At 34.6% G+C, this 15,320-nt stretch overlaps 1 protein-coding gene across 4 annotated transcripts in view; it reads right to left on the bottom strand.

Moving 5' to 3' along the window:
* The window catches only part of LOC101888972 (protein spaetzle 5), a 65,661-nt gene that overhangs the window by 32,980 nt on the left and 17,361 nt on the right, over positions 1 to 15,320 (bottom strand). For 3 of the 4 annotated variants that reach the window (XM_059131693.1, XM_059131694.1, XM_059131695.1), the window contains one exon: positions 5,033 to 5,143. In XM_059131693.1, the coding sequence (XP_058987676.1) occupies positions 5,033 to 5,089 (57 nt within the window). In that variant the 5' untranslated portion in view covers positions 5,090 to 5,143. Of the gene's footprint in view, positions 1 to 5,032; positions 5,144 to 8,541; positions 8,562 to 15,320 lie in introns of those variants that run through there. The other variant, XM_059131696.1, reaches the window with a different exon arrangement.

Raw genomic sequence — 15,320 nt, 5'->3', positions numbered from 1 at the left:
TTATAAATGTTCACGTACTGGTCGATTAGTTTTTAATTTTTAGTAAAATGAGCAGTAATTTGGAATTTACTGTACTTTGTACACCTCATAATTGAGTGCTAATTGATTTAAGAATAGCCAAAGTTAATTACTTTTTTGAACCCATTAGCACCTCAGATTGTGCGTTAGAGTCCTCATAAGTCCCCCTAACCATGTCGGTCTGTTTGTCCGCCAAAAGGTGGTCTTGAGGGGGTACTACTACATGGAGAAAATTCTAAAATTTGTGTAAGACTTTCACCCCAAATACACATTTTTAGCCAAGTCCTTTGAATTATGGTAAAATGCGAAACATGGACCTACATTGAAAATTTTCTTCACCCCCTATAATCCAAGATGACAAATAGAGGCCAAATCGAAAATATAGCAGAACAACATAGCATGTCAAACTGAAAAAAAATCACGTTATTTAAATAAGTAAAAATAGTTTTATCCACCTCATAATTGAGGTCAGACTGATTTCAGAATAGTCCAATATAATAAATATTTTACACCTATTACCGCAATATGGGAACTAATTTTATTTGTCATTTAATTGTAAATTGGAGACCCCATAAAGTCCATATTTTTCATCATAGTATAATTCAATGACGATTCAACAAATATTCGGTCCCGTGCTACTTTTTTATATTTGTAATTTGTTCATGTTTTCACAATTTATTTCATATAGATGTATATCCCAAATCTACGTTCCCAACCAATATTCTCTTGGGAGTTACAAATTCAATAGAATACAAATTTTTCTTTTCAGACCATACATTAGATGTGAAAGTGGACTTGGGGATACTCCAATGTGGGGACTTTACATGAATAAATTTCTATGTGGCAATTATCTGTACGATGGTTCCTTACCCCAGGGTAGCATAAATACAATTTTTTAGTGGTCAAGACCAATATGGACCCTACTCCGAAAATTTTATATGAAGAGCTTCTCTACCCCCTTAGAAACAAAGATGCCAAATAAGGACCAAAAATAGAAGAAAGTGGCGAAGACTCCAAAAATCGCTTAAATCATACGATGGATATTTATGATCGATATCATGACCTGCAAATGCGATTTAAGGTATCTTAAATGTTCAGGAAGAATTTTTGGAAGGATGGAAATCCTTTTCTTACTAAAAGTCCCATTCGCTCTACTATTTTGCACCCTTTATATTTGGTATTTTACTGATTGTACTCCCAAAAATTTTTGCATTTTGAGCTCTCATTGGACGGATTATTGTCACATGAAAGAAGTAGGGCCACGCTTTGAAATAAGCCCCATTAGTCTTTTTCGGTCATTTTTGTTTGTTTAAATGTCTGCGCATCTTCCAGCTGAAGCACGATGTAGGCCCTGGAGTTGAAAGGTAGATGTCAGTTACCATCGTATTTCGCACTTATTTCATTTTTTTGGTGAAAAATTGTATATAGTGAAAAATTATTCTTTATTTTGTTCACAAAAAATCCACTGAATTCAATATGATATTACAAATTGAAAAAAATTGACAAAAGAAGAATAACAAATTGAAAAAATGATTTTTTACAGCAACTGTTTAAAGATCCTTACAAAGTTTGTCAATAGAATGTACTTTTATTTTAAAATTCAATTCCATTGGCAATTTTTTTTCGATATTTTCCCATTTTGAGATCTCTTTTTTCGTGATTTTTTAACGATTTTAAAAAAGTAATTATCTTTTAACTTTGGTGTGACCGCATTAAATTATTTCGGTATCATCTATTCCGTTTCGCCACCACATAATTCGGTACTACACTTCCATGTAACCCGCCATCAATTTCAGTTCTCAAGAAATCAAGTCAATTAAATAAATTGGTATTAATATTCGAATTCAAAAATAAAATATAAAAAACGCTACAAATGTACATTAGAAAAAGTAAGTCAAAATGGAAAAAAATAATGCTAAATAAAACATTACTATTGTACATTTCAAAAGTCAAAATGAAAATGTTAACATATCACATTTTTACGCGATTTTTTTGGATATTATCCTTTTCGGATAAGAGACAATTCCGAATTTGTATGAATCATTAAAATCAGTTCAGCGGTTCTTAAGTTATAAGCGTAGTAACTAACACAACTTTCATTTATATATATAGATTATAATTTAAAGTTCAAAAGACTAAATATGGCGAAGCATTTGCAACTTTTAAATTCGGACTTGTATTGCCCATTTGATATATATGGGAGCTATATCCAAATCTGAACCGATCTCGATAAAATTTGGCAAAGATATTTCTGAGCTGTATTTGATCTATTTCCCTGAATATCGTTGTTACGGAGTGCATATTACGGTTGTGGGTAACAAATATAACAAATCGGATGAACAATATATATGGAAGCTATAGCTGAACCGATCTTCACCGAATTTGACGTACTAGCTTCTAGATTCAATTCGGTCCTAAGTGCCAAATTCCATCACATTTGGACAAATATTAGATGTTTGGTGCACAATAAAAGTAAATCGGACGAAGTTATATATGGGAGCCATATCCAAATCTGAACCGATCTCGATAAAATTTAGCAAATGTATTTCTGAGCTGTATTTGATATACTTCCCCAAATATTGTTGTTACAGAGTGCGTATTACGGCAGCGGAGGACAGAAATAAAAAATCGTATGAACAATATATATGGGAGCTATAGCTATATCTGAACCGATTTCGATCAAATTTGCAAAAATTCCATACTATTCGGACTGATATTACACGTTTGGTGCACAATTAAAGCCAATTTCAAAAGGGTTCGTCCTTGGGCCAAACAAATTATCAGTGCAAAATTTCATCTGGATCGGGCAATAAATGCGAACTGTACTTTGTTTACAAAAACATGGACAGACGGACAGACAGACAGACGGACGGACATGCATAAATCGACTCAGAGTGTGATTCTATGCAGAACATCAAAAGGGACTATTTGCCCGTTACAAACAAATGCACAAATAATACCCTGACCACCTTGTGGTGTCGGGTATAAAAATTTAGAAATTATGGTGTTTGACTTTGTTGCAGTTTTTTTATCTCACCATGTAATTGGGGCGTATTGGAATTTGTGAATGATTCTCGTTTTCACAGACAATTTGAGTTGTATTTAAATATTCCTCTGTTTTCCTGTATCATTACACGGTATCACGACATTTAGCCATCACCAGACTTTCGAGCAGTTTTGGGGCTCCGAAGTTGTTTCACCTATGAATTGGTGAAAGATGTTTTACTGTGAAATTGGGATTTACCGGTTTGCTTCTTCTGCTTTAGGTTTTGAAAGATAATAAATCACATAGAAAGTGAACCGATTGCACGATTTAATCCAAACATGACACGCAGTAATATGACAACGATCAATGAGTCAGGTACGTAAAAGTACAATACCGAACCATTCATTCTCATCCCTTTAAAGAGTAAATATTTCGAATTACAATAACAAACCATTTGAAACAATGTCAAATAAGTGTCCGGCTTTCTTAAGCTTTCCCATGGAGCATCATTACTTTTGAATGAACTTTTGAACCTCTCATTTATTTCACAATATTTCTGCTCTTTTGTGTATTGTATTTATGTGGGATATATCGGTCAAATACTTCTAGTAGCCTCCTGACAGTGGTAACATTTCGGACAATCCTTATTACATAAATTGAGCGGAGTATAGCAAGTTGATCCAACTATGCCTTTCAGTTGCATATTATTGGTTTATTGTACCCACCACCATAGTATGGAGGGTATATTAATTCTGTTTATAACTTCTCGAAACATACATTTTATACTCCACAAAGTATATATATATTGTTGATCAACATAAAACTCTATGTCGATTTAGTGATGTCCGTCCCTCTGTTTGTCCGTCTGTGGAAATCACTCTAGTTTCCGAACGAATTGAAGTAGGTTGATAAGATTTTACTCAGATGTGTGCTTGTTCTACAGTACTTTTGGTATTGAAAATGGGCTACATAGATCCAATGTTGGTGTAGCCCCCATATAACGGTACCTCCCTATATTCGGCATTTTGATGACTTTATCGACATTATTGTTTAACATAACGTATTTGTAGTTCGTTATGGGTACAGTCTGTGACAGAAATTTGTCTATGCAGGTACACGTTCTCGTAAAGCCCCCATATAACGGTACCTGCCTACATTCGCTATTTTGATGTTCTAAACGAAATTATTCACCGAAATTGTTTCAAGTTTCGTATTTGAATATTGTGATGACCTTGCCTCTCCAAATATACGTCTTCGTATAGACCCCAACGTAGTGGTATACTATATTCGGTATTTTGTATTGTGTTTAGGATGGTTAGCATTGAAAATGAGATATATCGGTTCACGTTTTGGTATAGCCGCCATATAACGGTACCTCCCGTTATTCGGTATTTTGATGATATTCGCCACATTTTTTCACGGATTTGTCTTAAATTTTGTATTTGTAGGTCATAATGTTCCGTTGTCGAAACATATCTAACGATGCCCACCGATAATCGGTATTGCGATAATTCTATTCACATTTACCCACGAAATTTCAAATTTGGTATTAAAGAGGATTTGGTAGATAACAATCCGTGAAGTATAAAATTGTCTATAGACTTTCTCGTTTTGGTATGGCCTCCATATGACGGCCTCACCCACTTTATGGGTTTTTGCAAAGTTTAACAGCATTGTTATCAAAGTGGAACACGTTTGAACTCAGATATTGTCATATAAAATTTTTTCTTTAGCCAATGGTGGAGGGTATTAAAAGTTCGGCCCAAACGCTAATGGTAATGGGACCAACATTTCAAGGTATTAAAAACTTTTTGGTCCAATCAACCTTATAATACACCAAAGCACATAGAGTTGCAGTGTTTCAAAGGACTGTAAAAAACCTTAACACATATTTATGCCCGAGTAAAATTGCAATTACGATATAAAAAAACAATTCAATTATTTTCCATCGAATTGACTATAAATGATGTTTAATTTCAATACCATTTTATGATAAATAATTTGAATGTAATATCCGATATTACTTACCACATAAATTAATGTTAATCCATTATAACTAAAAAGATGACAAATAATACTCTTCATTGTTCATTCGTGCGTCTGCGTATCAGCATTGGTATTTGTTTCGCGCCTAATCACCTGAAAACAAAGAGGAAACATAAAAACACAATTAAAAGAAAATTCAAAGCAATAAACTAAATGACAATGGTCAATTTTTTTTAACAGTTCGAGGTTGTATTTTCATGCAAATGAATGACCAACCAGTCGACCAATTGATGAAGAAGACCAAAGAGTGGTGGCCTGCTATCCAAAGTGGCGATCTGTAAAAATCAATCAAGCGCTCGTTTCACATCTAGCCAAATAAAAAAGAGGAAAACATTGCCAAAATAAGGTGTTAATTTGTTCGGGGCAATAAAAGCCATCCAACTTGGCCAAGTGTCATTAAATGGGGGGACCACATATGTGTTCGAGATACTTAAACAAATACAAATTCGCTTCAAGTTAAGTGCCTTGTGAAAGCTAGCGTTTGATTGGCGTGAAATGATTTTGTCATTTTGAATTTAACAAATGTTTATTTGTAGGCGAGGCATGCATTTCGAAATCGCATAAATTTACGAACCAACTACACCAGCGTGATGCATGATTGCTCCTTTTTTTATGATTCAAATAACTTCAAAACATTTGTTTGGGTCATCAGTCCATGGTTTTAAGGTTTTTGCGTGGTTTGCATGGTTTTACATTTAACTGGTACTGTTGTTTTGACTTCCCAGCAAACCAAATTGTCAGAGTTCGGACAAGAATTCCATTTGAAAATCTTCAGAAACTAGCGATGTCGTATGCAAATTCGTGCTTATTTCACGACCAAAAGAAGTGCTTCTCGGAACCAATTTAAAATAAAACAAGTAAAGAAACATTAAGTTCGGCCGGGCCGAAATTTGAATACCCTCCACCTTAGGGTACAGGAAACATTAAAACCCATTTTGAGCCACAAATACCAATTTTTAGACATATCGAATATGGGGAGGTACCGTTATATGGGTGCTATACCAAAGCATACGTACAATATTTCGCCAAAAGAACTAGGACCCATTATGACCTACAAACACCAATTTTCAGACAAATCCGTGAAAAATGTGGCAAAAATCATCAAATATGGGGACTATACCAAAACGTGGACCTATATACAATACCAACTATCCTAGACACAATATAAATTGTTCTGCTAAATTTTGACGCTCTATGTCAAATATTGTGGGCTGTATCGTGATTTCAACAGACAGCCGGACATCGTTAAATAGACTTAGCATTTAATGCTGATTATGAATATATATACTTTATGGGGTATACGACGAATATTTAGGGATGTTAAGGTTACAACTTAATTGCAGTTCGAAACACAATTTTTGAACAAAGTATTTTTCAAGCGTTTTTATACCCTCCACCATACATAGCATGGAGGGTATATTAAGTTCGTCATTCCGTTTGTAACTCATCGAAATAATCATTTTAGACCCAACAAAGTATATATATTCTTGATGAGCATAAAATTCTAAGACGATGTCCGTCCGACTGTCCGTCTATTGCAATCACGCTACAGTCAAAACGAATTAAGATAGGAAGCTTAAATTTTGCACTGATCTGTCTTTTGTCTGCAGGCAGGTCAAGTTCGAAGATGGCCTATATCGGTCCATAATATCGTATAGCCCCCATGTAACGGTACCTCCCGATATTCGGTAATTTGATTATTTTAGCCACATTTTTCAACGGAATTGTCTTAAAATCCACACAAGTAGTTTCTTGTGAGTACTTTACCCCCTGAGAGAGAATTGTCTATACAGGTCCACGATATCGTATATCTCCCATATAACGGTACCCCAGATATTAGGTATTTTGATGATTTTACTAGATTTTTCATCGGAATTGTCTGAAAATCCACACAAGGAGTTCATTGTGGGTACTTTATATCTCGGCAGAGAATTTTCTATATAGGTCCACGATATCGTATAGCCCCCAGCCATATAACGGAACCCCGCGATATTCGGTATTTTAATGAGTATAGCCACATTTTTCAACGGAATTGTCTGAAATTCTACACATGGAGTTCTTTGTGAGTACTTTACCCCCAGACATAGATTTGTCTATATAGGTCCCCATATATCGGCACCTTCTGATATTATGTATTTTAAAGATTTTAACTGAGTTTTTAATGGATTTTATTTTTTTTTTAAATTTTCTAATTTGTTTCAAATGGTGGAGGGTATTCAAAGTTTGGTCCGGTCGAACTTACTGCTTTTTTACTGGTTTAAGAGAGCTTTTATTCATAAGATATACATGTAAAGAATTCTGACATCGTAACGGTTCGAAATATAATACACAAATTTGTCCAAAATTAAAATTTTAATTTATGTACTCATTTTTAAAAGTCAAGAACAATAATGAAAATGTTGTTTGTTCGCTAACATAAAGTTTTAGGCTTTTTAGTCAAATTATATTTTTTTGTTGCACTCATTGTGAGATGAAAAATCTGCAACCAACTTCAGACTATCGTCACCTCTAAGCCACTCTTCTGACAACTGTTAAAATTATTTTAGTGACAGCTTATCATATTGTTTACAAGCCTACGAAAGCATTTGGTGAGAATTTTCCAGAACAAAAGATATTCGTGATGGAATTCAAGCGTGATAGTGTAATTTCTTTATATTTGGCTGGAAAACCACAAGTGGCTATCGTTAGAGCACACCAGCATTTAAATGTGAATAAATCTTTTGTGTCTCGTTCCATCGCTCGTTACCGTGATACAGGTACCGTAGCCCGAAGTCAAGGAAGTGGACGGAAGAAAACAGCAACATCAGCAGAAATGGTTCGAAAAGTAAAGAAGCGACTTGATCGAAGCCCGCGCCGCAGTGTCGAATAATGGCGCGTGAGCTGAATATATTGCAATATTCCATTCGGCAAATAAAGCCGGGTTAAAGCCATTGAAATTCCAAAAAGTGCAAGAACTTACACTGCAAAAGAAAGAAAATAGACTCAAAAGACCTAAAGTTTTGCTTCGCTTGGCCGAAAGTGGTGAACTGCCGAATTTGTTTTTCTCCGATGAGAAAACATTCGTTGTGTGGGCCGCCATAACAACCGATGGCCGCTCTCTGCTCGTATTAATCGACCGTGGCATCAGAATAAATGCCGAATGTTATCGGGAAAATATTCAGGAGGGTATATTAAAGCCTTGGGCACGCAAACAGGACTTTTTTAAGTTTTTTGTCTTTTTTTCACAGTGCTAAAAATACAATGAAAGAGCGCAAAAATCCCTGTTAAAGCGTAAACCGAAACAGAAAGTGTAACAACTCCATTCAAAAACAGGAAAAGTTTAAAAATTCGGGCAGACTTTGGATTTGCGGGAAAACATTTAAGGACAAACATGCCTGATGGTCGTTTGACACTTGCTTTGGTAGCCTCCGACATTGCAATAGAGGAATATTGGCCACATTAACCCGATAAAATACGTCCGTTTGCAATATTTAATTTGGTTAAAAACTTACCAAAGGAAACACTTCGCGCATCAGATGGTTCAATGAAGACAAAATATATATTAAAATATCCCGATTTTTCATCAACAATGCGGTTTGTGCAAATTTGGCTGAGCTCCGCGAAAAACTACCACTTTTGTAGAGCGTTAGCAGTTAAATAGTTTCAAGTGAAAAAATTCGGATTAAGTTATTCCAGATTTGAACACCTAGAGCACAGCTAAAATCTAGTTTTTTTTTGTCACTCTGCAGATATAATACGTTGTGACATTAGATATAATCAATTGTGAAGTAAGACATAACTACGATAAATGCATTCAGTTAATAACAGCAATTAATAAATCAGATTTAATGCAGATTAAATGACTACTTTCATAAATCAGATAATTGTAAACAGGTGATAATAAATATTTATCGAACGAGAACTATCATTCAATTTAATTGCAGGTTTTCAACACAGCCGCAATTGGTGGCACTTCGAGAAGCCAGCTATGAATTATTGCCATAGCACCCAGCACGCTTTTCATTAGTTTATCGGTGATTGAAGATAGTCGTGAAACAGCATGCTGCACACAATTCCAGACACCCAGTCAGACAGTCGGTCAATCAGACTGGTCGGTGTATCATTCAATCAGACTTGGTGTTGTCACAGTGAGTCGTCTGTCGCTGCACACAACGCAAGCAGACAGGTTCAGTCTTCCGACCCTGCAATTTTTTATTATTAGTTAACATTTAAAATTAAGTCGCCAATTAATTCTTATTTGCGATTTCGGCAATTTCGGGTTGATGATTAATGAATGTTGAGGCAAATACCAGTGCAAATAAACGGAGGGTGATGCACTCGGCCAACAATGATGAAGTAATCATGATAACCACACAAAACATGGATCTTTTGAATTCATCTAATGGAAAGTGATTTCCACATTTATGAACGTGTGAAATTGCATCAAATAACTTCGCTATGCCATTTTTCATACAGTACTCACTTTAGAGTTTGTGGAGGTCTGTAACCAAATTTTCCATTTTATAGATGTGTTTATAATGAACAGCCCTATGTAGCAAATTGGAAATCAGAGGTAATTCCTTTTGCGGAATTATTATTTAAACACTGGATCCATTGGGATGTATGTCAAGTCTGTCTGGTACCGACCGAAAATACGGTCATAATCCTCATAACTGTAATGTGGATTATGTAATGAGGATTATGTTTTACAATTTGTTTAAAAGTAAGTTTAATTTTTAAGAAATATTCCGAGTTTCTGACTATAGCCTACACTACACAATGTGTTGGGGGTATTTTGAGTTTGATTAGGACAATATGTCGATCTGGCTATGTGTGTCCATCCACATTTTTAAACACGTTCTTTTGTAATCACTCTGCAGGTCGCAATTATGGTCCATGGAACTAGGGTTAGGATCAGACTACAAGCACTAGAAGTTGGTAAAGATGGCCGCATAATATTTAGGGTGTGAAATTCTAGTTTGAAAATATCCGACCTTTAATATTTAAATAAGTGCACTATTTAACCCTTACAATCGAAAATTATAGTGCTGAATGAAAATAGCCTTATTTAGTCGTTTTCGATTGGAATTTTTGAATTTCAATTAATATTTTCCTAACTTGAAACGAAAATCCAGACTTTGAATTGAATCCATTTCCTTTGAATTGTTATACCCTAAAACGCTATGTATTGATTGTATTTTAAGCATGATTGGGCCAAAAATTATTTAACACCTCGAAATATTGGTCCAAAATATAGGAAACTGTATGCGGATCCTAATATCTCCGCGCCTGTCCATATTGAACTGAATTCGTGCTACAGGTCTATTATCGCAGAGGGCCTATGATCGCAAAATATTAAAGGGCTGAAATAGACCCAAACAGAAAAAATATTAATTAGGTATTTGATCTACAGGTCAGAGTTGCAGGCCAATTAACTCGAATTATGGGGCTAGAATATAGAGATGGACAAAAGCCTACTAATTTGGATTGAAACATACCAAACCTTTTATGAAAATAAAAAAGGTGTGAGTTAGCCCGGGCCTAACTTCCTCCTCCATTTGAAACGAATTTGGCAAAATAACAAAATCCGTTAAAAATTCTTTAAAAATCTTTAAAATATCAACGACGTGGACCAAAATAGGCAACTTTTGTCAACTGCGAAAATTGAATAACAAAAAAAAAAAAAAAAAAAAAAAAATCGGTGAATAATGAAGCTAAAATCATCAAAATGCCTAATATCGGGATGTACCGCTATAAGGGGCTATACCAAAACAGACAATTTTCGGTCATAGGCTGTAGAATCCATTACGAACTTCAAATACCAAATTTGAAACAATTACGGTGAATAATATCGCTAAAATCATCAAAATACCGAATTGCGGGAGGTGCCATTATATGGGGGCTACATCAAAACGTGGACCTACATGGCCCATTTCCAATAACAAAAATCCTGTAGATATAATAGTAAAATTTTATTAACTTACTTCATTTCGTTCGGAAGCTAGAGTGATATCCACAGACGGACGGACATCGCTAAATCGACATAAAATTTTATGCTGATCAAGAATATATATACTTTGAGGGGTCTAAAATGTATATTTCGAGGTATTGCAAACGGAATGACAAACTTAATATACACCCCATACTATGGTGAAGGTTTAAAAATGTGAAAATTTCCATTAAAACGCGAGTATTTTTAATTTTAGGACTGATTTTTGACAATTCTCACTAAATTTGAATGGGCTTTTGGGCAGAAATGATAAAATCTAGAAAAATCGCTCGAAAAGATGCTGTGAATATTTTTCTATATTTTTAACGCATTGTGAAATGCTTTCACCTCACAAACACCATGCGTTGTGGATATTATTTTCATATAGCAATTATTCGATCCGATCTTCACGAAATTTTGCAAGGGGATTGGAAGTCTATGCTTTGTATTGATGTTGCAAAATATTTAGAGGTTGAGAGTCGCTCGACACGACACAATTAAAGACCAACCGACCCGAATTTTAGCAAGAGGTTAGAGTGTAGGAAAAAATATATATATGAAAAAATATCAAAATGAACCCAAAGACAAATACATGAAAGACTCACCTCTGATCTATACTTCAATGCTCATTTCGATGACGAATATAGCCAGATATCTGAGATACAGGAAATCATATAGAGGAATCTATATTGTTGTTTTGAATACTCATTCTATACTACATTTGGTGTATGAAGTATGTACATCATTATAATCAAGACGAAGGAGATTTTTATGAGACCTATATTGAAATATGAACCAAGGAATTTAGACAACATTTGGAAGGATATTTCTAGTCAGAGTCTAATATCTTGTACTGGAAATCTTTGCTATCGAATTCTGAATTTGCTAAAATCATTTTGTGGAGACATTTTGAGGTGATAGTTTGGGGAATACAAATTTTCCCCTCTATATCGAAATCTGAACTATCACAAATTTCAAAAGGGTATGTCCTTGAGCAAATAAATTAATAAAGGGACCTCCATTTTGTTCACAAAAATACATGCGCTAAAGAAAGGGCGGTACCGATTTATGGGGGGCTTAACCAAAAGGAAACTCAAATATGACTTAAGTTTCTTAAATACTGCTGTCTGATATTAGAAACTCCAAATTTTAAAATACAGCCATATCGTTTTGTACGTAGAAATGACAGCAGTCTGAAGTTGATTGCAGTTTTTTCATCTCACCCTGTACTGTTATGTGGGAAATGTAACAAGAAAACATTTTCAATACCATATACACTCAAAATACACTCAAATTTATCTTTGTGTATCCATCCACCTTTATTTTTGTCTGAATCGGTAAATATGTATGAACATATCAGTTTGTTTTAATGCCGATTTTTGCATCTTCATTTCATAATATCCCCCTCAACTTGTTAATATTTTGGCAAGGTACTGTAGCATGGCAAAGTCAATACTGTGGTAAACACCTGGCGGCAGACATACTAACTTGGATCGTTGTTGTAGCTTTGTGACACGTACTAACTTGGCTGTTAGTGTAATATTTTTAACAGTTTATTATTAATCGATTCCGTTGACTGTTTGTGAATAAACGGTTCGTGGCTTGGGGTTTGTTGGCTGATTCCTTCTATTTAGTGATCGTAAGATTGCAGATAGCGCCGTTTCTTTCGATGGGCTTGGGCTGGGGCTGTCGGCAAATGCCTGGTGCATTGAACTTTATTCATTTCGTTTATTATTTATTTTTATTATTATTGTTATTGTTGTTGTGTGGCGTCTTGGAGTAAAACTTGTTTATTCGGTGAATTGTTGTTGTTCGCAGTGCTGTCTGGTGTTGGGTTTTGGGATTTTCGATTTGTTTCTTCATGACATTGGGAACTTCCGAGTTTGTTGCGAAGTGGAGCTTGTTTTTATATTTTTATGGCTATGATGGGATTTTGCTGCATTGTGTGACGAAACAATTTGCATTAGATAAGTTTGAGCATTTTCCCATGACTCAATGCCGCACGTTCGTCGATGGTTCCGCAAAAAGAAATTGTGTTTGTGTTTCAAAACATGTGCCAAGTGCTCTTTTGTCGTTTGTTTTAGGATGAGAAATTGTTATAGACGTAATGTGAACCTATGTACAATGAAAAAATGAATACCTACGTTTATAAATACATTTACACATTTATTCATTACAGATATGTGCTGCTTTGAAGATCACAAGAAATTTAAAAATTTTAATTCGAACTGAAGGCACAAAGATAATTTTGTAACATTATATAACATTCGGTAGTTGCACAAATCTTCTCATTTAATAAGATATAAAGGGCGATTTTATAAGATCTATAGCAAAGTTTTTCACAAAATGTAAATGTAGTACGCTTCATTTAATTTAATGTTTGAAGATCATTTCATGCAAATGTTAACCGCGACTGCGCCTTAATCCAATAAGTCCGTTGTTACTAGTGCGGTGTGGAAAGTGACACATGTCTTGCAAGTCAAGCTCTTATATTAAAAAAGGACAAGAAAAAAAGCAGTAAGTTCGGCCGTGACGAACTTTGAATACCCTCCACCATATTGAACGAATTTGGAACTTTTCAAAAAAAAAAAAAAAAAAAAAAAAAAACAAAAAAAGTAATAATAATAATAAATAAATAAATAAAATAAATAACATCCATTAAAAATTCTGTTTAAATCTTAAAAATACCGAATATAGCCATAATTTTGGGGTCTATACGAACTTTTGTCATAAGACATTACAAAATTAAAATACGAAACTTGCAAAAAATCCGGTGAATAATGTAGCTAAAATCATCAAAATACCGTATATGGGGCCTATATGAAGGCCTGGACCTGCATAGACAATTTTCTGTCATAGACTGCAGTTCCCATTAAGAACTCCAAATACGAAATTTGAAATAACTCCGGTGAATCATTTCGCTAAAATCATCAAAATACCGAATATTGGGATGTACCGTTATATGGAGGCTATACGAAGACACGGGCCTGCGTACGCAATTTTATGTCATATGCTATAGTATCCATTTCGAGTATCCGGTATAAAATTTAAAACAACACCGGTGAAAAATTTCCCTAAAATCGTCAAAATATCGCGTATCGGGGGGTACCGTTGCAATTTTCTTCTCTGGGGATGTCTAACACCGGCGAACTATTTTTTTTTCTTGATACTCCTTTTAAGTAGTCAGCCTTCTGTTACTTAAAGGGAGTAACGTAATACAAAATATTTTGGTGTAGTTCTAGAATTACACTTGTAATTTATAATATTTCAATTATAATTCGAGAAATCCATCCCAAATTAAATAATTCTAATTTCAAATGGAATTCTTAAATAACAATTGTAATGTATTGAATTCCCAATAAAATCATCGAAATACAATTGAAATGTTTCGAATTACAAATGGAACTCTCGACCACTTATCAATTTTGAATACATAATTGAATTCTGCCGCCCACAACAGGATAATATTTCACAACTTTCTGGATATTTCGAATATAAAACCGCTTTCCGGGAAACTCTTCCAAAATCCCAGAACATTACTCCTATACCTCTTCCTTCGGTATAAGGGGGCAATGTACTCATAGCCCTCTGGAAGAGAATTGTCTATATAGGTCCACGATATCATATATCCCCCATTTAACGGCTCCTCCCGATATCCCGTATTTTGATTATTTTAGCCACATTTTTCAACCGAATTCCTTGTGAGTACTTATTCCCTAGATGAGAATTGTCTATATAGGTCTAGGACATTGTATACCTCCAATATAACGGTCCCCCGATATTCGGTATTTTGCCAAATTTTGAGGGAAGTGTCTTAAAATCCACACAAGGGGTTCCTTCTGAGTACTTTACTCCCTAGAATAAATTGTCTAAATAGGTCCACGTTTTAGTACAGCGCCCATATAACGGTACCCCCAGATATTCGATATTTTCATTATTTTTGCGACATTATTCACCGGAATTGTTTTAAATTTTGTATATAAATTTCGAAAACATTAATACAGCCTATGACGAAAATTACTTATGCAGGACCACGTCTTAACGGGTTTCATTTAAACGGATTTTTTCTACGGAATTTTTTTTTGAAATTTTTCAAATTTTTTCCAAATGTTGGGAGTATGAAAAGTTCGTCCCAGTCGAACTTAGCTGCTTCTTTACTTGTTTTTTTTTTTTTATTTCCCATTTCTCTTAAAACATCACACTTGAATTACGCACAATACTATATTAAACCTTTGCAGCAGCAAATAATAAATAATTAAAGACGGAATATAACGTTCTAAAATACATTCACGATTCAAATAA

The sequence above is a fragment of the Musca domestica genome, unplaced genomic scaffold (assembly GCF_030504385.1).
Source record: "Musca domestica strain aabys unplaced genomic scaffold, Musca_domestica.polishedcontigs.V.1.1 9, whole genome shotgun sequence".
Lineage (NCBI taxonomy): Eukaryota > Metazoa > Arthropoda > Insecta > Diptera > Muscidae > Musca > Musca domestica.
Note: the sequence above shows the minus strand (reverse complement) of the source record. Positions and strands in the feature narration are given on the sequence as shown.